General features: G+C 45.9%; 1 protein-coding gene across 2 annotated transcripts in view; it reads left to right on the top strand.

Annotated features, from left to right (window-relative positions):
* The window catches only part of CLTC (clathrin heavy chain), a 75,795-nt gene that overhangs the window by 18,920 nt on the left and 33,588 nt on the right, over positions 1-23,287 (top strand). For both annotated transcript variants that reach the window (XM_081171943.1, XM_081171944.1), the window contains exons 2-7: positions 7,117-7,324; positions 12,057-12,325; positions 14,222-14,383; positions 15,152-15,265; positions 16,148-16,321; positions 21,997-22,194. In XM_081171943.1, the coding sequence (XP_081028069.1) occupies positions 7,117-7,324; positions 12,057-12,325; positions 14,222-14,383; positions 15,152-15,265; positions 16,148-16,321; positions 21,997-22,194 (1,125 nt within the window). The remainder of the gene's footprint in view (positions 1-7,116; positions 7,325-12,056; positions 12,326-14,221; positions 14,384-15,151; positions 15,266-16,147; positions 16,322-21,996; positions 22,195-23,287) is intronic.

Below are 23,287 nucleotides of genomic sequence, written 5' to 3'. Positions count from 1 at the left end.
CATTTCTGTGCTAGGGCCTACCCACTTACATCTAGGGAGAAATTTCAACCCAATAAGCCTTAGAAGTGTGTGCATTGTGGTAGAGCAGAGGTTGGGGGACCTTTTACAGTTTGGGGGCCCCAATTCTCTTTAGAAAAATATTCTAAAGGGTAGAAGTAGCACTGGAGACAAAATGGATGGGGCTAGGAGTAATTGGGGCTCTTACCTTTGCACAGTGGGTAACATTCCAGCTAGGCAAAAGCCAGAGCTGTTGATACCCCCTACACACAGGCGCACACCGCTCTCTGTCCTCCATACAGGCAAGCAAGAAGCATTGCCACAGTTCAAGGACACATTCAAGCCACAGAACTGTAGTCATCCTAGAGGATGCAGATGCAGAGTACGACTGGGGTAGTGTTGGCCTGATGAGGGGATGTGACTTAGGGAGAATTCTGGGGGCCACATAGAGAAGCGTAGAGGGCCAAATTCAAGGTTCCCTGTATCTGTTGTAAGGAGGAAAGTAACAGGACGGCTTTGTGGGGTCTTTGGTGTGTCGCCTCGCATGGGACTCCTACGGCTCCACAATGTAACTCTCCACCCATTACAGAAGAGAAGCACAGGAGTGGCACACCCTGTCTTTATCGGAGGCTACAAGGAAGGACACAGCTGAATTGGGAAGGTGGAGCCTTTATTGTGGCGGATGAAATGCCACTGATAATAAGGCAGGGCGGCACACAAGGAATTCACACCCTCTTGATGTTCCATGAGGTTTTCACAGGAACGATTGTGAAAAGCATCTGCCCCCCTCCCCCGCCCCCAAGAGCTAACCTTAAGGAGCAGAATAGAGAACTTTTATACTTCTGAAGGTGTCTGTGAAAATGGCTGGCTCTTGCAAAACTCTTGCTTCCAGTCTTTGCTCCCCCTTATCTGGCTGTTGTGAATGAATCATTCTTTCTTGGTAGTTTACTACACTGTTGCACAAGTGAGGAACTGAAAGTGCACAGAGTCCTTGGGAAGAGCTCTGCAGAAGAGCTGTCCTTTCAAAAAAAGAGAGGAGCTAACCGTTCTAGGCTCTCTTGCTGGTTAAACATGGCTGTCTCTCATTTCCTCCCAAGGAGCTCAGAATGGCCTTCATTCGCTTTCCCCATACCCAGCTGCACTCCAGCTGCTCTCCAGCTGCTGTAGGGCTTCTCCAGCTCCCATCACCCCGATCATTGGCCAATAAGCTGGAGCTTATGAGAGTTGAAGTCCAACAGCACCTAGAGAGGACATCAGGCTGGGGCAGTCTGATCCACTGCTCAAGAGCTGGCCTGCTGTAGTGACTAAGACTGAAGTACAAATCTGGTTTGAATTACCACCTTTACCATAGGGTAGTTACCTAGGCAGAAATTGAGATATGAATGCTAGGTGCTCTGGCACCTTAAACCTAGGTTATGGGTGCAACCAGAATACATAGCTGAAAATGAACGAACTGCAGCTAAAATATGTTCATTTTTCACATGGTCTAGTCCTAGTCCACTCCCCTAATATTCTTAAGAGGGTCTTGTCTCTTCAGTCTTCAGAGAGTAGCTGGAAGTGGGGAGGCAGAAAAGGGTCCTCCTTTCCTTCCACTCTGCAGTTTTAATCTGAAATCTTAGGTGCAGTACTGCGCCCAGAGTTCAGAAACTGTTCACGCTAATGAAATTCCCTGTCGCAAAATGCACCTAGAACAATGGGAGTTTCAAACGCTGTACCTAGGTGGCCTTAGCGCAGGTGTGTGGAACCTTTGGCCCATCAGAAGTTGCTGGGCTGCAGCTCCCATCATTCCTGGCCACTGGCCATGCTTGTGAGGGCTGATAGGAGTAGAAGTTCAGCAGCATCTGGAGGACCAAGAGTTCCCCATTCCTGCCTTCAGGGGACTGAGGCCAAGAGTATGGCTTCCCATCTAAGAACATAAGAGCCTGCTGGATCAAGCCAAAAGCACTTCTCACCCCGGTCTCACAGTGGTCAGATAGGTGCCCTAATGAGAAGTGCACAAGCTTGTGTTTCCCAGCAGCTGGCATTGAGTGGTACCACATCTGTATTATGGGGATAATACTAATTTACTTTCCAGGGCTCTTGAAGCATTTTTAATTCTTTGGATCCTTGTGTGTACTATACAAATGTTAAGTATATATGCATCCTCTCTAGAACTCCTGAGGTAGAGAGGGCAGAGAGTGACTTGCTCAGGGTTACCCGTGAGCTTCCCAGCTGGTTAAACAGTGATTTGACTCAGTCCCTCCGTTATAAGACATAACAGTGCGGCTCAAACATGTTGCTTTTGAAAACGAAGCATAGTTGTGTGCGACACACACACAGCCTCCTTAAATTTCCCTGTAACACACTGCAGAAGTGAAAATCAAGTTGAAACAGGAAAATGCGGTTTGCTTAGTAATTGCTGCTTAAATGGCTTTGCTTGAGCTCTGCCCATCCCTTGTGCAATGTTAGTGTTAACTTGGTCTCTTCAGCTTGGAGTAGTGGTTAGAGTGCTGGACCAGGACTTGGGAAACCAGGGTTCAAATCCCCACTCAGCCATAGAACTGAGTGAATGGCCATGGGCCAATCACTCCCTCTCAACTAATGTACCTCAAAGAATTGTTGTGAGGATTAAATGAGGAGAACCATGTATGCCACTTTGAGCTCCTTGGAGATAAAGTTGGGGTATAAATGCATTCCTACTTTCAGGGGACCATTTCTACATGGACTTACCTGTTGGAGAAGCAGTCCATGTTAGAGGGGGTGTGTTTATGTTAGGTTACACATTCATTATATGCAGTGGGAAAACTTGTTCTTATTGTCTGGGAGTGGCTGCCAAGACCATATAACACTGCTCCTGAAAGATCTGCATTGGCTCCCAGTACGTTTCCGAGCACAATTCAAAGTCTTGGTGCTGACCAAATTCAAATAGGTTTTTATTGCATTAGCCGTGAGGTGCTGACCTTTAAAGCCCTAAGCGACCTCGGTCCTGTATACCTGAAGGAGCGTCTCCACCCCCATCGTCCAGCCTGGACACTGAGGTCCAGCACCCAGAGCCTTCTGGCAGTTCCCTCGCTGTGAGAAGTGAGGTTACAGGGAACCAGGCAGAGGGCCTTCTCGGTAGTGGCGCCTGCCCTGTGGAACGCCCTCCCAGCAGATGTCAAGGCAATAAGCAACTATTTTACTTTTAAAAGACAACTGAAGGCAGCCCTGTTTAGCGAAGTTTTTAATGTTTGATGCTGTATTGTTTTTAACATTTGGTTGGAAGCTGCCCAGAGTGGCTGGGGTATAAAAATTATTGTTGTTGTTGTTGTTGTTGTTGTTATTCAGAGTTTAAGGGTAGCATTCAACTAAGTTTTGCCCATTGAAATTAATGCATGCGACCAAGAGTCAGTGTGGCATAGTGGATAGAGTGTTGGATTAGGACCTGGGAGCCCGGGGTTCAAATCACTGCTCCGCCATAAAACTCACCGGGTGACCTAGGGCCAGTCACAGCCTCTCAGCCTAACCCATATCTCAGAGTTGTGAGAAGAATAATGGGGAGGAAGAGAACGATGTATGCCCTCTTAAGCTCCTCGAAGGAAAGGTGAGATAAATGCAATAAGTAATATGCAAGTTAGTTCCATTGATTTTAGTTGGGATGCTCCCAAGTACAACTTAACACCACCCAAAGCCTTTGAGCTTAGTTCCAGTTGTTGCAGAGGCGATTTCATTACGTTTGAATAACATTGTGTCAGTACTGCCACTTTTTACACCCTGGAGCAGAAGGCCTTTTGGGACTCGCCATTTACTTCCCTAGGTACCTTGGGCTCTCAACACTCTGCAAGCAGGACCAGCAATTATATTTCCTATCCTGGTTTTGTTCCACAGCAACCATGCTTCACTGAATGATTGTGCCCCACCCCCCAGTTCCAAAACCACGCAGGAGAAACATTTACCCGCAGGAATGAAAAACTAGGAAGGAAGCTTCTGTAGAACTTTCTTTTGCAATCTTGCTGGCCTTGAACTACATCACAGTTATTGGGCTTCAAGACCTTTTTTTAAAAAAAGATTCCTACAGTTCAGTGCTGACCTTGAAACTCGTTCACGTGCATAATGCTCTGTTTCTTTAATTGGAGACCCTGCATTCTTTGTAGATGGGACCTGGGCAAATAAAAAACAACAAACTAATTGGCCAGGGTGGTTGCCCAGCTTGCATTAGGCACATGAGGCTTCTGTTGAGCAATCCTTTTTATCTCTCCCTGCAAATCCCACTTGCCATAGGGCCAATTGCTGGTGCAACACACTAGTGTAAACATCAAGGCCAAACGCATCCCTCAAAGAATCGGTTATAGCCGCTGAAGAAGAGGCCTCAGTGTCGTAACCCCTGCAGCATTTCCTCTGGCTGTTCACGTGTTGCTGCAATGCCCACTTCTGCATCCAGCCTTCCCTTAAAACCCTTCCATGTTGGCCTAGCTTTCTAGGCACTAATTTGCATGCTTTGTTCATGCCTTTGGAGAAAAACTGGCTTGCTGTCATCTTAAGACCTTGGGACCTGGCAGCTGTTTTCATGAGCTGAATAGAAATGGCTGTTTGGTCGTATTCTGGTGTGTGAAAGTGGAGCACTATGGTCTAGACCAGGCATAGGCAGATGTTTTGGACTACAGTTTCAATCATCCCTGACCACTGGTCCTGTTAGCTAAGGATCATGGGAGTTGTAGGCCAAAACATCTGGAGGGCCGAAGGTTGTCTATGTCTGGTCTAGACCAGCCTTCTCCCAACCTGGTGCCTTCCTGATGCTGTTGGTTTCCAACAACTCCCATCAGCCCCAGCCAAAATGGCCCGTAGTCAGGGAGGATGAGAGTTTGAAGTTCAAAACATCTGGGTAGCACTAGGGCTTTCTAGGAAACTGTTTTAGATGCCGTTGCACTATAAAACCCTCTTCATCTTTGTGTTCATTGGAGGTTGCTCCTGACCAGGTGTGCACTGGATTACAGCTTTACCTGCACAGTACATAAGGGATGCAATTTGAACTGGGGAATGTGCCCTGGAGCACAGCAAAGCCTCTTTTGTGGCTGTGTATTTAGAAGGGGAGATAGGATTATTTTATTTTTAGTGTTGCTTATTAAATTTGTATCCAGCCCTACCTCCAAAGGGGCCATGGGCAGATTAGATTTATATTCTGCCTAGTGATGTGGGCTTTCTGGGAATCCCACCCCCTTCCATCCCCAGTGTCCTAGATATGGGGTGTGTTTGACATTCAGTACAACAAACATCAAAGTTCTTTTGGTATTGGTTAAATGCTATATTCAGCACTTTACCTGGAAATTGTTTTTATTGGAATACTTGTTAGGAGATTACAGTAGCATATAGCCTTACATTGTACAGATCTTAAATAGATGAAGAAATGGTTAATTGGTGGTTTTTAGCATGTCTGAAGAGCTGTGTGCATTAATGTGCTTCCTAGGGAAAGTTTATGGTGCAACTTGGGTTTTAGATCTGACTAATATTATGTCTTTTCCCATTGCTCAACTTTCTAACAGTGCATTTTCTAAAAAACAAACTGAGGAATTTGGTTACTTACCAGTTTTATAACCCACTTTTCCCCAAAAGGTCCCAGGGCAAGGTACATACATTTCAAAATAACATATTTAAAAGTAAGAGGTTTTATCTCCAGGTTCCCTAGGCCTGTTCAGGTATTCTTTATAAGGTCAGGTTAGCCAACATGGTGCCGTCCAGATGCTTCCGCTTATAACTCCCATCAGCCCCTATCAGTGGGGGTCACTCGTCAGGGGGAATTATTACTATTATCACTGATTAATTGATTGCCTTCTATGTAACCGCCTTAGGGTGATGCACATTAAAAACACAAATAAGCAGCAGATACATTAAAACTAAAACTAAAACAAAATAGACTCTCATGGCAAAGACCCTTTTATCCAGCTGGGAAAGCCTGCTGGAACATCTGTTTCCGGAAAGTGCAACACTGGGCACCTTGGACCTTGAAAGGAATGCTATTCTGCATAACAGGAGCAGACAGTCTAAGAGTTACTACATAGTGGGCTTCTGAGATTTTAGGAACTTACAGGAGACTACAGGTAACTTGCATCTTCCATGGGGATTAGGTACTTGGCTGTCAGACGCTATAAGCAAATTTGTGAAAAACCCAGGAACTCCCTGGAACTGCCCCCTCCAAAAATGGAGAGCTGCTTGTCCAGCTTCAGGACAAGTTCTCCTTCCTCCTTTACAAAGCCAGGCAAGCACATGGTGCTGGTGGAAAATAAATGGAGAGTGGGTTTCCTGTGCTATTTATTTATTTGTTTGTTTGTTTATTTATTTATTTATTTATTTATTCCCACCTGCGCAAAGTTGTAATCACAGAAGTTAAAAGTGCTTAAGTTTCAAGTTACATGTACAGAAATCTACTGGGTACATAAGCAATAAGGTGGTCTCTTGTAGCTTGGTCTTCAGCTGTAAAATAGGGACTTAATATGTTTGTATCTCTGAGCTGTAATAGAGACTTATATGTTAGTACCAACACAGCTGAATTTGCAGATGGCAGCCAGTGAAATCCTGCAAGCAGGGTGTTTGTTATATGCTGGTGGTAGTCAGCCCCTGCAAGCGACCTGGTATCTTCGTTCTGGGGGTGATGCGAATTGTGGTCCAGCATCTTGCAGGTACCATACTGGCTACCCCTACAGTAGCTTGTGCTTGTTTTGACCAAAACTCCTTTTGATATAAACTGGTGTACAGTGTAGTAAGCAAAAGAGTTAGGGAGTGGTACCCATGACTTTAACTTAAATTGTGAGTTCCATTGATGGCTTTAGGTTTTATAGTGTTGAGGCATTTCTGTGCCTGCATACTGGGACGGGTGGCAATTGCATTAACAATGGAAGGCTGTCTGAAAGAGCCCTACATATTGCTATGGACTATTCATTGCCATAGGTGGCTTTGTGGTACATTCCATAAACGCCTGAAGTTCTCGCCAACATCTGAAGGGAATACAGGATGGAGCTCTTAGTGGCTCCCTGTAATGGGCCAAATGGAAGTGCTTGGAATCTAATCCCAGAGCATTATAAACCCTATTGAGTTTTTATGAGATGTTGGCTATTGTAAAGGGACTATGAATAATTGAATGAACTCTCTTGTGTGTTTGCCTTCCAGCTCCAGAACCTGGGCATTAACCCGGCCAACATTGGCTTCAGCACTCTGACCATGGAGTCTGACAAGTTCATCTGCATACGAGAGAAAGTTGGAGAGCAGGCCCAGGTGGTCATCATTGACATGAATGATCCCAGCAATCCCATTCGCCGGCCGATTTCAGCTGACAGTGCAATCATGAACCCCGCCAGCAAGGTCATTGCCCTGAAAGGTACAGGAAATCTTTCTCAATGTATTTCTGGATTGGAGTTGGGCTTTTTAGAAACGTGTTTTAAGTTTCAAAATGTGTACTGATTTCTGTTGCCCTTACTATTTTGTCATTACTACATTTTCTATTCTTACAACTATGAGAAGCTGTGGGTTACCAAACATATACAGTATTTATTGAAAACCAGCAAGGTTGATGAGCTAGTGAAACCCTTGATGGCTTTTCCCAATATAAGGCTGGTTTGTGGTATGGCTTCCATCGAAAGCTCTGTTTAAACTAAACGAGCCTTGTTACTAAGCCCCCAAAGTTTCTAGCCAGTAAAAAAGGAAAAAAAATAGTTGCATGCTTCTTAGTTTACTTACAGGGCTTTTTTGCTTTTTAATAAAAGTAGGGCTCCCAGAACAACTTAAGAGAGATAAGTAATAGAACAGCCCTGGAACTCGTTTATGATTTAAACAAGAGTGGCTAACCCGTGGGTTGTACCCAGCTCCCTGAAAGTTTTTTGATTCATGAACCCCCCAGTTTGTCATTAAAAAAAGAGGGTTTAAATTACTGCCACTTCTGCGGTTCCCCTGTTAAGCTGCCATTGTTCCAAAAGGGTTTCAAGTCCCCCTTAAACTTTTTTTTAAAAACGCTGAGTTGAATAATGAACTTATAAGATTTAAGATTGTGTGGGTGGAAGAGCTAGTGGGTAGTCTTTTGGAAGGCAGCCTTGAGAGCTGCATTTCTCACCACACCTTTGATCGCACCTAATTGGAGGTATGGCTTCCAGAAGGTTGACCATGGGTCAGTGTTGGGGAAAGGGGCTTCACTTACTCTGCAGCTAGAATAGACACTGGGAAGGTTAACAAAGGGAGGAACAGAGAGCTCTCTGCCGTTTGCTCCAGCCTGCTCATTCTCCTGGAAAGGAATTTCATGTGCTCGCCTGTCTGGAATTCCTGATCTCCCATGGTGCCTATGCTAGTGGTTATGTGGAAAACTGGCGTGATCGGTGCTTGTGTTCATTTCCAGAGCACTGCAAGTCCAAAGTTTTGAAGAGAGCTTACAATAATTAGCCACTGGGAAATAAGAGAGAAGAGAATAGCATAGTTAAACTGCATCCCACCTCATTTTCGGTGGTGATTACCCCTGTGATTTCATCCTGGATCCAGTTGTTACCATCAGTGACCTGCAAATGTGAGCTCCTGGAGAGGAGCTCACAGCTGATTTGTGCTTCCTTGGCCCATTTGCTCTTGTGATGCGCAAATCTAAGCCAAAGTTTGGCTTAGTGTGTTTTTCAAACCAGGAGTCATTGTCACTTTTTATTTTTTAAAGAAAACCTTGCTATCATTTTAAAAAAAACAAACCAGAGTCAGAATATTAGCAATGTCATAATTGGCAAAGGGACCCCATTTGTTCTCTTAAGCAAGTTAATAAGGAACATAGGAAGCTACCTTCTGTCAAGTCAGACCATTGCTCTGTCTAGGTCCGTATTCTCAGTGCTGACTTACTGCCAGTTTTCCAAGGTTTCAGGCAGGGAGCCTTTTCCAGCCCAGCTGTAGTTGCTGGGGATAAAGCCTGGGACCTTCTGCATGCAAAGCTGATGATCTGCCACTCAGCTGTGGTCCTTCACCTCCTCCTCCTCCTAACGGGGTGCACCAATTTCCTTGCCCTTTTTCCACGTTCCATCTCTCCTGAGGCATAGTTTTCAAAGACAGGGCAAAACAATGTTATAGTATCCTCCTTGTTATACTGGTAAATATAACTTACCTAGGTTTACAAGTCCCAACTTTGTGCCGGATGCAAACTCCCTAGTCACCTTTGCTCAAAACGGTCAAAGTTCTTTTTAATTTTACTTTTAAAAAGCACTGCTCATCTGCCCTCCCCAAAAGACAGCATATTGCCTCATTTCTTTTATTTGCTGGAGAAAACGTAAGCTCTCAACTGTCTCATTACAATAGCTTCCTCTTTTTTTCTTCTGATGGCTTTAATGTTGTATCACTATTTTTGTCACACTTTCTAATGCTTTCTTGTGTGTGCAGATGGTGAGTTACCTCCGTTTCAGATTGTATTTGTGTTTGTCCTGTTTTATGAAAAGAGAATGCAGAAGGCTTACCAGCTTAAAGGCTTAACGGGGGCACATCTCTGAATAATTAAGGTGGAGGAGTAGACAAGGACCTATATATTCTGTCTGCTGTGGAGTCTTGTTCTCAAAGCTCCTCTTTCTTATTTTGAAAAAAAAACCAAAACAAAACCCTATTCCCGAAATGCTTGTACCTGCAGTATCTTTACTTGGAGCTGTAGAGATGCACTTGCTTGGAAGCAGTAAACTTGGATACGCATAAAGCTTTTTATAAACAGGACTGAGACTCTTACAATTCCATATCTGGCTGTATTATTTTTTGCTTTTCATGTGCTCCTTGTGGGGCGAAACTGAAGCCGTAGCCTGGCTGTCCAATAGATGTTATCTTGGATTACCAACCCCAACCTCTAAATCCAAGTTTGCATAGTGAAAGGAATACTGACTGAACTAGTCCTGGTTCTGTCCCCTCACCCATCCTTGCCACTTTTTCCCCCTACCCCGAGGAAACAAGCCTAACCTGTTGTCTTGAAGACTAACCATCAACCCAAGCCCAGCTCAGAGCAGATGGGTGACCCTTGGTGGATGGTTGACTCATATCCTTCAGCCCCGAAACGTAGTTCTTTAATGGCTTTGAAAGTCTGGCCTGCATAGCTTCTGTGCTTTTGTGTTCCTCTGGATTGTGTAAAAAAACCACAACCTTAGGAGGGAAATACACACACCGTTCTCCCCTAGCTGTTTAAATGGAATAACCCCCCCCCCTCCAATGTCTTTGCTTCTAATGACACCCATGAATCTTTTCTGCCTGGCGCAATTCTAGTTCTCAGAGCGGGAGGTGCAGAGTTGTCATGGCTGGGAGATAATGCTACACTAGCTTCTCCTCTCTACTTCCCAACCTTGGTCAACGTCTTGATAGTAAGCTGTACTCCTGGCAGTGGTTAGTACCCAAAGGAAAAATGTATTGGCTTCCTTCCACAGTGTCCCACAGGCCTCTTTCCTTGGCCCTTTCTAGAGCTTCCTCTGTGGTTCTTTGCCTGCTCTCCTCCCCTTTCCTGTCACATTAGGGACATAGGAAGCTGCCTTCTATCAAGGCAGCCCATTGGTCAGTTTTTTGTCTAACACTGACTGACAGTGGCTCTCCAGGGTTTCAGGCAGGAGTCTCTCCCGACCCTACCTAGAGATGCCAAGGATTGAACCTGGGACCTTTGACATGCAATGTGGGTGTTCTGTCCCTAAGCTGTTGGACATTTACAACAGCACTAGTCTGAGAGCCACATGTATGGAAGCTATTCCATGGTATACTGCTTATTTTATTTATCACAGTACAAAAGTATTTATATGCCGCCTGTTTCAAGCCATCTCAAAACTTGGTCCAGGTCCATATGATACAACCAGAGTGGCTGGGGAAGCCCAGCCACTTGGGCGGAGTATAAATAATAAAATTATTAATAACCAGTAAAACCACTTGCTGTAAATAACTGCAACTGATAACTCAAAGGGCACAGTTAAGAACCAATATTAAAACACCAGAAAGGCTTGGTTGCCCAGGTATGTCAAGTGTGCCAAAAGCATCATGGGCACTGGGCGCTTTCCAGAGCTCTTAGGGGAGGCAATTCTATAGGAAAGGTGCCACCACAGAGAAGGCCCTTCCCCCTTGGTTTCCACTACCTGAGGTTGCAGCTAAGCGTGTTGCTGGGAACTGAAGGCATTGCTGCTTCATTCCCATCTGCCCCAAGGAGCTCAGGGCAGTGTCCATGTGGTAGTTCCCAGTGTTGCCCTCCCAACAGCCTTGCGAGGAGGGTGTGGGAAAGACCACGCGGAGAGCTTGGTGGCCCAAGCCGCCCTGCTCCAGATTACCAGCACTTAAGTCAGCTGTGCCGCACTGATTCCTTACTCGTGGTAAGAATGCCGGAGGTGGTGGCATGATCCAGCGTTGACATGTGAACATTCACCCCCCTTTTCCACTCCTCCTGAGACTTGAAGCACCCCCTCTGCCGAAGCCTGCCTGGTTGTCATTGTGTGAGCTCATCTTCTCCCACCCACCCCTGTGTGTAGTGCACGTATCTTCCCCCATACCCAAATAATCTGCAGTACACAACAGTAAAGAAACTTTGTTAAGGGTTTTGGTTCGATCAAAACCAAACTTGCAGCTGACCTAACAAAGTGTCCGCTTTGTGACTGCCTATTCACGTGGAAAACCTGTCTTGTGTTCCTCCTGTACTTGTCCTCGATGCGGACATAAATGTGTGTGTAGCACTGCCCGTTGTATGCCGTGGTGTACTTTTATCTCTCAAGTGAGAAGTCTTTTTTTAAAATCCGCCTCTTGGGTTAAGGATGAGTTTAACCTAGCATGAGAATCAAAACATCTCGACTTCGGTATGAACGAGATTCATGTTTGCAATACCCGGCTGTGAAGCCATAACCAATTCATTCAACAATTGGTTCTATAATAATAACTTGTGTGTAAGAGTAGTAGATGTGGCTTTAGAAATGTTGGTGTCTGTTTTTTATTTTAAAAAGCAGCAGCCCACTGAGAATTATTATTTTTCACAACTAAATGCAGTGCATGAAACTTCCTGAGGGGTCAGGTGGTGTGTGCAGACGTTTTAAGCCCTCACCTTGGCCCTCCAGCTCTGCTTCTGCTTCAGCTAATTTCCCTGTAAATTGTGTCCCTAGCTGGGAAGACCCTCCAGATCTTTAATATTGAAATGAAAAGCAAAATGAAAGCTCACACCATGACGGACGACGTCACCTTTTGGAAGTGGATTTCTCTGAACACGGTTGCGCTGGTCACCGACAGCGCTGTGTACCACTGGAGCATGGAAGGGGAGTCTCAGCCGGTCAAGATGTTCGATCGCCATTCTAGCCTCGCCGGCTGCCAGATCATCAACTACCGTACGGATGCGAAGCAGAAATGGTTGCTTTTGACTGGTATATCTGCACAGGTAATGCATCGGTATAAGTGGACGTATGTGTATCCAAATATGTGGAAATTGTGGCTTTGGCTAGAATCTGTGCTAAACTGCATGGGCAGAGTGCTTCCCGCACTCTAGGGAACATCAGAAGAGTCCTGTTGGATCAGGACAAATGCCCATCTAGTCCTGTGCTCTGTTCTCACAGTGGCCATCCAGATGTTCATGGGAAGCCCGCAGGTACAACCTGAGCGCAACAGCAGCACTCTCCCTACCTGCGATACCCAACAGCTGGTATTCAGAGGCATATTGCCTCAGCCACAGGTTGCTACCCTCTCCATTTTACTAATGGGCAAGCACACGACCTTCGAATTTTTTTGTGGCTAAATGGGGAATCTGTGTGTCTGTATTCTATGGAGAGCTGGCACCCTCTCCCCCCACCCCCAGTGCATACCACGTTGATATTCTGGTCATTGTCCCAGCATAAAGTCACAGTATTTAATCTACCCTGATGAAATAGTGTGACTAGATGCCACTCTGCAGAGGCGTCTTGATAAAATGTGACAAAATCCAGACCACAAGCCTGAACCTGACCAGGGCCAATGAGATGGGGGAGTATTCCTAATGGCCGTAGCATACTGCATTCTCATTAAAAATAACCTTGGTGTTTCTGGGTTTTGTTTTTTGTAAGCTATTGTCCCTTTCAGTGGTGCCTGTAGAGTTTGTTAAATAGAAACTTGTTATAATGCAGTTCAGCTGAAGTCTGTTATCCTGCGGCTAAAACAATACTTCAGCTTTTCCTGGGCAAATTCTTGCCTCCATAGCCTGGTGAAGAGGAGGCTGTGGGTGACAGTGACTTGTAGGAGTGTAATGAAGGGGGTGGGAGATTCATCACTGCTGCTCAAGTATTGGGCTTGCCAGGCCTCCCCTTTTGGCCTGCTGTTTTGACCAGGCCCACCTGCTCTGCGTCTGACTTTATATGTCAGGTGTATGGCAGGTAAAGATGCCACAGGGCCAAAAGGGGGCATGTAGGCACTGTTGAACTGATAGATGACACCTACCAAATCTCTTGCACAGTGCTCTGCAAACCCCAGCAATCAGCAAAGGACAGTCTTTTTATCTTCAAATTGTGTGTGCAGAAATTGGTCACCTGGTGTCGGGTAATTGACAGGTTGGCACTCCACCCACCTGCCAGATATTGCCAGTGGGAGGTGGAGGAAATCAGGGGCCAGCCCTCCAGCCAGATCCAGTTCCTCATCCCCACGCTACAGGAGGAAACTAGAGGAGCCAAATGCAAGTTTCCGTTTTGTTTAAATACATGTTCCTTTTCTACCAAAGCAACCTGGGCAATTTGCAGTTTAGAATAATGCCTTGGGTAGAAAGCATTTTACAAAAAGAGTAAAGGGGGGGGGGGAGCACATCTAGGTCCTGGATACCAGCTCTTCTCATACTGTTGAGTAGTGGGCAGATAGAGTGATCACTGCAGGAAACAGTTCTTCAGAGAAAAGGGTTTAACTGCAGTTCATTCCATTCAGACCAACGACCTCACTTTCTCCTCTCAAGCTGGTCAGGTGGAGTGAGAGTTCTGTGAAGTCACCAGTGGGCAACCTGTAGCCCTCCTGATGTTGCTGGCCTGCAACTCTGTCATCCCTGACATTTGGCCTGGATGTTGCAAGTGTAACAGAATCCAAGGGTCTACCACTACTCCTGCTGTAGATTATGCCGTTAACCAAACTTTTAAACCAGACTTTCTGCCCCTCTACAAATGCACAAGTCAAAAAACTTCCTGTGTCTATATAGACTATGCCTAGGCTTGCATAAATATGCGTAGCTGGCGTGTTAAGCCAGTTAATTAGAGTTTATGGTTATCGTAATGTTACAGAGTTGAATGTTCATGTGTGTTCTCTTCTCTTTTCTTTTTTAATAAAGCAAAACCGTGTAGTAGGAGCCATGCAGCTTTATTCCGTAGATAGGAAAGTGTCACAGCCCATTGAGGGTCACGCGGCCAGCTTTGCGCAGTTCAAGATGGAAGGCAATGCGGAAGAATCTACCCTCTTCTGTTTTGCAGTGAGAGGACAAGCAGGAGGCAAGGTAAAAGGGAAGGGACACAAATACAGGGTTCTGGGTATGGCGTGTAATGAGCCTAATTGGCAGATATGAGAAAAAGGGAAGCAATAGTGGAACAGTGGGGAGCCTCAGGCCTTGAGGCTGTGGCCCTCCAGACTTCCCTATCTGGCCCTCAGGTCTCTTCCTAGGGCTCATGCTCAGTCCAGCCCTAAACCCATCTTGATTGTATTTCCCTGGCTGAAATGTGTCTTTCAACTGTGATGATGCCTCTTGCTTCCTTGGGGGGAGGGGATAGTCTAGAAACCTCTTGACATTTGCACAATTGGGGTGTAGTTACCGTGCATAGTTAAGAGTTGCATTTCTTTCCATTCCTACTTTTGCCTCTGGACCTGCAAGATTACTCACAAGAGAAAATGTGGCCTGAAAAATGTTCCTGTTCCCTGCTATAGACATTTTCAGAAGGACACTTCCAGAGAACATTGGGTGTCCTCTGGAGCAAGGAGACTTCCAGCAAAAGACACACACCACATTGGCCTTGCAGTAACAAGCATCTCTTGGCTGATCTTTCGCACAGTTCAGTGGCCTCAGTCTAGTGTCAACGGGGCTATAGCCTGGACCCTCTTAAATCAGAGTGTTCTCCGTTTATTTGAGAAAGGAACAGAGTATTGAAAAGCATTTGCCCCCGCCGTGGCTGCTGCCGTGTAAGATAGCAGGCCTGAATGATGAAAATGCTTGAGGAACTTTCCAAGGAAGCTTGAAGATGCAATTCAATCCTCTTTCTCTCCCATGCAGTTGCATATCATTGAAGTTGGCACCCCTCCCACAGGAAACCAGCCTTTCCCCAAAAAAGCTGTGGATGTCTTCTTCCCACCTGAAGCACAGAATGACTTCCCAGTTGCAATGCAGGTATTACCAAGGGGCAATTTTTGCTTTCTAACTCCCCATACTTTTTTGGGGGGGTGGTGGTGGTGGGGAGTCATCTGTAAATAAGTCATTTCAAAATGCTGATGAATGGCGAAGCTTAATACCGCCAACTTCCAAGCCTTGGATTTAACTGTGTAAGCTGCCTTTAATTGCTGCTTAGCCTTCCCTTTTATAGAACGAAAGTTCAGGTATTTTTGGCTTTTGTAAGTGCTTGTCAGGCAGCTCGTTACTTAGCGAAGCTTGCTCTGCTCTTTGGCACTTGGACAGTTCATACTTGATGTATTCAACTTATTTCGTAGCCAGTACTAAACTACAGCCAGGTCTGTGCTTGTGTACCATGGATATGTGGGAGAACAATATGGGTGAATATGGCTGCAGAGTTCAGTATCCCAAGAATCTCAGCTTTCAGGAAAAAGTATGGAGTAGACCAGGAGTAGACCCATTGAAATTAATTGACATGACTTAGACTTAACCTTGACATATAACTTAGTTGAATACAAGCCTAATCTTATAGTCTATATTGCTGCAAAGAAGCACTTAAACCCCTCTAGGCAATTCCTGCTAAAATCTGGGAAACCAGAGGGTGGGTGAATATATCTCGTTGTTGGGCTAGAGGACATTGTGTATCTGCTCTCACCATGACTAGTGGAAGGCTTTGAATTTTATGCAGAATTGGTCAGCTTGCTAACTTGCTCAATTTGCATTATGTATATCTTCAAATTCCCTTAGCATGCAGCTTAATTTCGCTTACTACTGAAGCTCTGTGCCTAGGTGAAGAGTGTATACAATTGATCACAGCACATGGTGGAGCACATTAAAAGGACTGTCTCTGTTCATTTTTGCCCCCCACCTTTCTCCCTGTAGATAAGCGAAAAGCACGACGTGGTTTTCTTGATCACAAAATACGGCTACATCCATCTGTATGACCTTGAAACAGGCACCTGCATCTACATGAACAGAATCAGTGGGGAGACCATCTTTGTCACCGCACCCCATGAAGCTACCGCTGGAATCATTGGCGTCAACAGAAAAGGACAAGTAATGAAATCTTAATTCTCTTTATTTATTTATTTGTATTGTGTTCATATCCTGCCCTTCCTCTAAAAAGGAGCTCAGGTCAGACTCAGGTTGTAGGGATAAGGAGAACCTGCAGCCGTTCAGATGCTGTTGGATTTCAACTCCCACCAACCAGGGATGATGGGCGTTGTAGTCCGTGAACATCTGGATGACCATGGTTTTCATTAAGCCCATTGCACAGACTTTGAAGCTGGCTTTACTACGAGGTTAAGGCCAGGTGGGTAAATGTAATGTGGATGCTGTGCTTGATTCTCTCCCTCTTTCTCTCTCTCCAACCTTCACATGCTCTTCAACGTCTGAGTCTTGGGGCAGTATTCTGTGCAGGCGTTCAAAACTCCCACCTGCCATCCCTTCCATAAAGCAGGTCAAAGCGTTGCATTTGAGCGTTAGTAGGTGAAAGTTCAGAGTTTGCCGCCTGAGCAGTCTCTTGGAAATGTTTAACGCTGCTGACCTTAAAGATCTTTGGCATACCACTGATATTTGCTTTGAGTTCCCTACGTGCTGTCTGCAGTGGGATGTCACTTTTCGGCCAGCAACCGGGACTTCCCAGTCAGTCCTATATCAGGTGCTTGATGATCTAGTGCAGGGAGAATTGACCCCCCCCCAGGTCAAGCATGGGGGAACCAGCGGCCCTCCAGATATTATTGGACCACATCTCCCATCATCCCTGACCATTGACCATGCCGGCTGGGACTGATGGGTCTGGAGGTCCACAGATTTCCCACCTCTGGCCCTGAACTTAAAGGGTCTTATCCCACTAAAGACCTGCTGAAATGAATGGGGACCAAGTCAGTTGCGCCCATTATTTTGAATGGCTCTTCTCTGAGTAGGACTAGCATTTGCTACAAACCACAGAAGTGTGGCCTGGGGCTCCACACCCCTCTGATCCAGAAGCCACACCTTTTGCTCTGGTTGTCCTTCTGGAAACACACACACACACACGTGCCAGCATTCTCTTTGTTGTGTTAATCTGTTGCCACTCTGATTGTAATGGCGGAGGCAGGCTACCCTACCCTAGCATTCCTCGGCTTCATTTCAATGGCAAACCTTGTGATAAGGGTACAGATCCCATTTTTAAGCAGCCAGGAGTTAATAAAAGCACGGGGAAGCAAGAGATCTGGGCGTCCTTTGGGAACTCCATGATTGTACTCCTGCAAGGGATCTGGGAGGACTTCAAAGCGCTAAAATGTGAAAGGTACAATCTTATGTATCGTTGTTCCTCTTCTCCTCCCGTTCCCATGCTTCTCTGCCTTTTAATTCTGCTTCTTAACCCAATAGAGGGTTGCAGTCTTTAATTGCCCTAGACGGATTAGCCTACCCAAGTTTTAATTGGGCTTTGAACAAATGGGGCACTGTAGGAGCCGCATCACTTCTGGGGTGTTCGTGTAGTAGTCATCCATCTCCACTTTCATTCCCTTACAATGAGTGGTAGACCTTCTTTGCTGAAATGCCGTGGTTTCTCTGAAGATAATCCTACACGCAGCTTTTTGGCACCGCGCAAATTCTAAATGGATTGGAAAGCCACATCGCAAGCCTCTACCTAATTGGACAGCTCTGTCAAAAGCTCTAAAGTGTGGCCACCCTGCTAGCTCTTGGCCCACCAACACAGTTCTGGTTTGAAAGTATGGAGAGCAAAAGGAACGTGGAAGCTGCCTTGTGCTGAGTCAGACTATTGGTCCACCCAGCTCAGTGTTGTCTACACTGACTGGCAGTGGCTCTCCAGGATTTCAGGCAGGGGAACATTCCCAGCCCTACCTGGAGATGCCATTGAGGATTGAACCTGTTAAGGTGAAACTCGTCTTAAGTTCCTTCTTGGGTATGGTTCCAATGGCAAAGGCTACTTGGACTGGTTTGCTGTCGGGGTTGCTTTAATCTTAGAATTCCAGCAGCTTTCTCAAAGAGCTAGCATCCCCCTTCTCCTCGGATTGTGTTAATCTGCCACTAAGCTGCTATGGCCCTGCAAAAGCCTTTCCCTGGCAGCTGGGAAGCAGCAGCTTTGCCATTTCCTCTGTGTATTAAAGCCCGAGTTGCATCGGAATCTGCCTTACACTGGGCTATGTGCCCATCCCCCTCAGTATTCCTCCACTGACTGGCAGTGGCTCTCTAGGGCAGAATCCTACCTGTCACCAGCCACTGATTGTCCTGGTGCCAGGAATTCAAACTGGGGCCACCTGCCTGCAGCGCAGGTCTTCTGTTGTTGGACTATGGGCCCTGTTAAGTTGATTCAGGTAAGTTTCCCAGCTTCTTAACTGCACGCTCTCTCTCTCTCTCTCTCTCTCTCTCTCTCTCTCTCTCTCTCTCACACACACACACACACACACACACACACACACACACAACCTAGACCAGGATGCAAAGGACCACCCAGCTAGTTCAGCACATGTAACGAAAACAGCTGTTTGCCATGCCGAACTGCTGCTTTGAAGCGGAAGATACTTGTCCAAAGCAGCCTGATGGGGTTCTGCTGTCTAGCCACCCCACTTGGGTGTTCTTGGGCTGTTGTATTAAGTATTAAGGGTCCTCACAAATTGTGCCTTGGTGGTTAAAAACTTGTGAACTAAGTCTAGGGGCCCTTCTCTCGCTTGGGGGATGTTGGTTCCAGCCCTTCTGTGGGGAGGAGAGTAAGTAGATGGTGAGGAACCGTGGCTCCCACCAACTTCTCCTTTTCTCCCAGTTGGGCTGGGCCCTTTCTGGGAATTTTGGGGAATTTTTCGAATCCAGCTGCCCTGTGAGGAAGAGGAACTGGACAACTTGCTCTGGTGCTGATGGTTTTGGCTTGGCTCCTGTGAGCCTCCCTGCCAGCAGGGACAGGTTCCAGCAAGGCCCTACCTTGTAAGGTCAACAGATTCTGGTTGCATTGCTGCCACTTTAGGAAGGTTGGGTTGCCAGGCTATCACTAAGGGGCCACCGCTTCCTGTTTTTCTAACTGAACAGCCTTTTTTCATCCAAATGGGTTGTTGTAAGAACTTAGTAACATTGAGATTTTAGTTCCTAGTTTAGTTCTAGTTTGCTCCCTAGCCCCACTTCCTCCCCACCCCCATTCCTTTTGTGTTGCTTCTTTGTAAGCCATAGGGCAGGGACTGTCTTTATTTAAAAAATAAAGCTGTAAGCTGCTCTGGGAGTTTTTTGGCTGAAAAGTGAGGTATAAATGTTTCGGGCAAATGACGAAATCTAGTCTGGGGATGTGCCTGGCACACTGTCCCTTGGAAGCAAGTTCTGAAAGATCAGTGTTTTTTCAGTGGTGGCACTTTTCTATCTTAACTTCAGTGAGTTAGCCTGCATCCCCATACCTTTTCTTTTTAAAAAAAGAATCTTGCAGGGAGATGCCAGACCTAGGCTCTGGGGGCTATGCATTCCTGAGTCTTTCAGCTTGTTTTTCTCCGTGTGGGTTGGGGGGTGGAGGGGGAACGACCCTTAGGAAGCTTGTCGGAATTCAAATCTTAAAATACAAGGTTTCCCAAGTTGGTTGAAATTAAAGGTTGATTCAACCCATGCTCAGTCTCTCACAGCAAAGGGGATATACCTGCAGGAACTTCTTGAAATCTTCCTGTATCGTCTCTTCGGTGGGATACTAAATGCAATCCCCATATTTGGCTGTTGTGGCTAAGTAGCTATTGATGGAGAAATTTGGAAACAATCAGTATTTTTTAAATGGCAATCCCCATACCAGCTTGCATAACATTAGCAAACTGTGCTGCCTGCGCGCTGGCTCTGGGGGCAGCCGGGAGTGCTGAGTTGCAGCCCTGACCAGCTGTCACATTGTGAATGCTCTAGTCTGGAGAGTGCATTTTTTGCATGCTTACTGAGGTTTGGAATGCTATGCAAATCTGATCTGACCCGGATGTCAGGCCTCCATCTGGGATCCCAATGCCCCTTGGTAAACCATGTAAATAAATGCATGTATATATAAATATGGCGTCCAGATTTGTGGCATGATGTCCATCTGAGCTGACTGGGACTATATGATTCATTGCTGTTGGCAGAAGAGTCTTTGCTCTTCTCTTCTTCCCTTTGGGCCTCGAAAGCCTAAAAGGCCAGTGACTCATTCCCTTCACACAGGGGAAGAAGGAGCCCTTCCCCAACTCAGAGCGGCTCTATATATACGCACAGAAGAAGCAGTGCAATTCTGAACTGCACCATGTCAGGCAGCAAGTGAAGAAGGCATTGGTTTGAATGCTTCCTGTATGAAGTGAAATACCTATCAGGGAGAGCGATTCTTCTCCCCACCCTTTCCTCTCCTTTCTGCTAGCTTTCTGGGCTTGCCGATCAGAAGGTCGGCGGTTTGAATCCGCTTGACGGGGTGAGCTCCCATTGCTGTGTCCCAGCTTCTGCCAACCTAGCAGTTTGAAAGCATAGCAGTGCAAGTAGATAAATAGGTACCTCTGTGACAGAAAGGTAAACAGTGTTTCCATGCGCTCTGGCTTCCTTCACGGTGTCCCATTATGCCAGAAGTGGTTTAGTCATGTTGGCCACATGACCTGGAAAGCTGTCTGCAGACAAACACCAGCTCCCTTGGCTTGAAGCGAGATGAGCGCCGCAACTCCATAGTCACATTTGACTGGACTTAACCGTCCAGGGGTCCTTTACCGTTACCTTTTACCATGTTAAAGGGTCTGGAAATCAGGTACTTGAGGGAGCTGGGAATGTTTAGCCTGGGGAAGAGGGAACTCAGGGGGGGTAAGAGAGCCATCTTCAAATACCTTAAATGCTGTCACATGGAAGATAGAGCAAGGATGTTTTCTCCTGCTCCAGAGGGTAGGACCCGAACCAATGACTTCAAGTTCCAAGAAAGGAGATCGTGGAATAACTTATAGATGGTAATTCAATAGTGCAACAGATTTCATTGGAAGATGGTGGAATCTCTTTATTGGAGGTTTTAAAGCATGTGTTGGATGGCCATCTGCCAGGGATTCTTTAGTTGCAATTCCTGAATTGCTTGTCAATATCCTACTTAAAATTGGTGCCCAGAACTGGACACAGTACCCCAGGTATGCTCTAACCAAGGCAGAATGGAGTGGTTCTATTACTTCCCTTGATCTGGACTGTATACTTCTGTTGATGCAGCCTAGAATAGCATTAGCTTTTTTTGCTGCTGCATCACACTGTTGACTCATGCTAAGCTTGTGGTCTGTCAAGGCCCTCATATACCTTTTCACATGCAGCTGTCAACCCTGTGTCCCATATCTTATATTTGTGCAGCTGGTTATTCTTGCCTATGTGTAGGACCTTGACATTTGTCCATATTGAAATTAATTTTGTTAGTTTGGGCCCAGTTCTCCAAAAGGTGGTCTTGAATCCTGATTCTGTCTTCTGAAGTATTAGCTACCCTTTCCAGTTTGGTGCCATCTGCAGATTTGATGAGCATCCCCTCAATTCCTTCATCAAAGTCATTTTTAAAGATGTTTAATAACAATGGGTCCAGGACAGAACCCTGAGGCAACCCCACTTGCCACATTTCCCCCCAGGAGAAGGAACCATTAGTGAGCACTCTTTGGGTTTGGTCAGTCAACCAGCTACAAACTCACCTAGCAGTAACATCATCCAGCCCATATTTTACCAGCTTCTGTGCGACATTGTCATGGGGGACTTAGTCGAAAGCCTTACTGAAATCTCTCTATCTTATATTTCCAACGCAGGTTCTGTCTGTGTGCGTGGAAGAAGAGAACATCATCCCATACATCACCAATGTGCTGCAGAACCCTGACCTGGCTCTCCGAATGGCCGTTCGTAACAACCTTGCTGGTGCCGAAGAGCTCTTTGCCCGGAAATTCAATGCGCTTTTTGCCCAGGGGAGCTACTCAGAAGCAGCGAAGGTGGCGGCAAACGCCCCAAAGGTATAGACAAACGGCTTTTAAGCCACCCAGGCTTTGGTGCCCCTTGAGCACAGAAACACACACACAGAGGGTGTGATGCTGCGGTCACTGTTGGCTGCATGCTTGCTTCACATTGGCTTGTCTCCCAACCCCTGGAGGTGCTCTATTAGATATCAGCTTGAGTTATTCCGGGCTGCCGCTTCGGGATTTAGGATGACAGACTACACCCTTTCTATTATACACCAGCAGGTAGGAGTCACGCTCCTCTAGCAATTGGGGCTAAATCTGTGCAGCTGAATGAAGTTGCAGAGGAACATGGCTAGCCCATCCTAAACAGAATCACAATAGTCCAGATGTCTTCGGTTTACAAATCCCATCATGCATCTCTGTTGGCAGATGCAGGGGCTGATGGGAGTTGAGGTCCAGCAAAAAACCTGCCTACAACCCTGGGCTACTGAGTCCACCTGCATGAATGCCACCTCTTCCTTTGCTTTTGAAAGCCCACCTTTTCTGTGAATCCTTTGGCAAAACTCTCCCATTCACTTGCTGTACTGTAACCTGAGGCAACCACACACAGCCCTGTCTCAACGCCCTTCCCCATCCTCTTGTTTCCCTAGTGGATGCTCTTCGGGGCAGAGATCTGTCCTCTTTTTTTAAAAGTGCTGTGCAAATAGTAACTTAAAAAAAACCCAAAAACCTTGTGTACTCTGCCTATTTTTCAGAAGAAATTAAAGGTGGATAACAATCAAAAAGCAGTAAAGAATATTTTTTTGTAAAAAAATACAAAAAACCAACCACAATTCATCTGAACCATAAATGGAAAGTAGCTATAAACAGACGCGTGGTTTTTTTTTTTTTTGTTGTTGTTGTTCTAACTGGAGAAAGTTATAAGCATGGGGTCTACTCAATCTGTAAAGAGCTAGCTATATAACTACCTTTGTGTTCATAATCTAAGTGCCCAGTTGGGGGAACTGGGACTGTGAGGTAGTATGAATCTGTGTGGCAATAACTCACTATTTGTGGGATTTTATGAACAGCACGTTTTCTGGGAACGATTCCCATTTACCATTGCAAAAACCCAAAATGAAAAGTTAGCTGGAATAGCAAGTTCCAC

This window comes from Podarcis bocagei, assembly GCF_964188305.1.
Source record: "Podarcis bocagei genome assembly, chromosome: 15".
Classification (NCBI taxonomy): Eukaryota; Metazoa; Chordata; class Lepidosauria; order Squamata; family Lacertidae; genus Podarcis; species Podarcis bocagei.
This window is presented reverse-complemented; position numbering and strand designations above follow the sequence as displayed.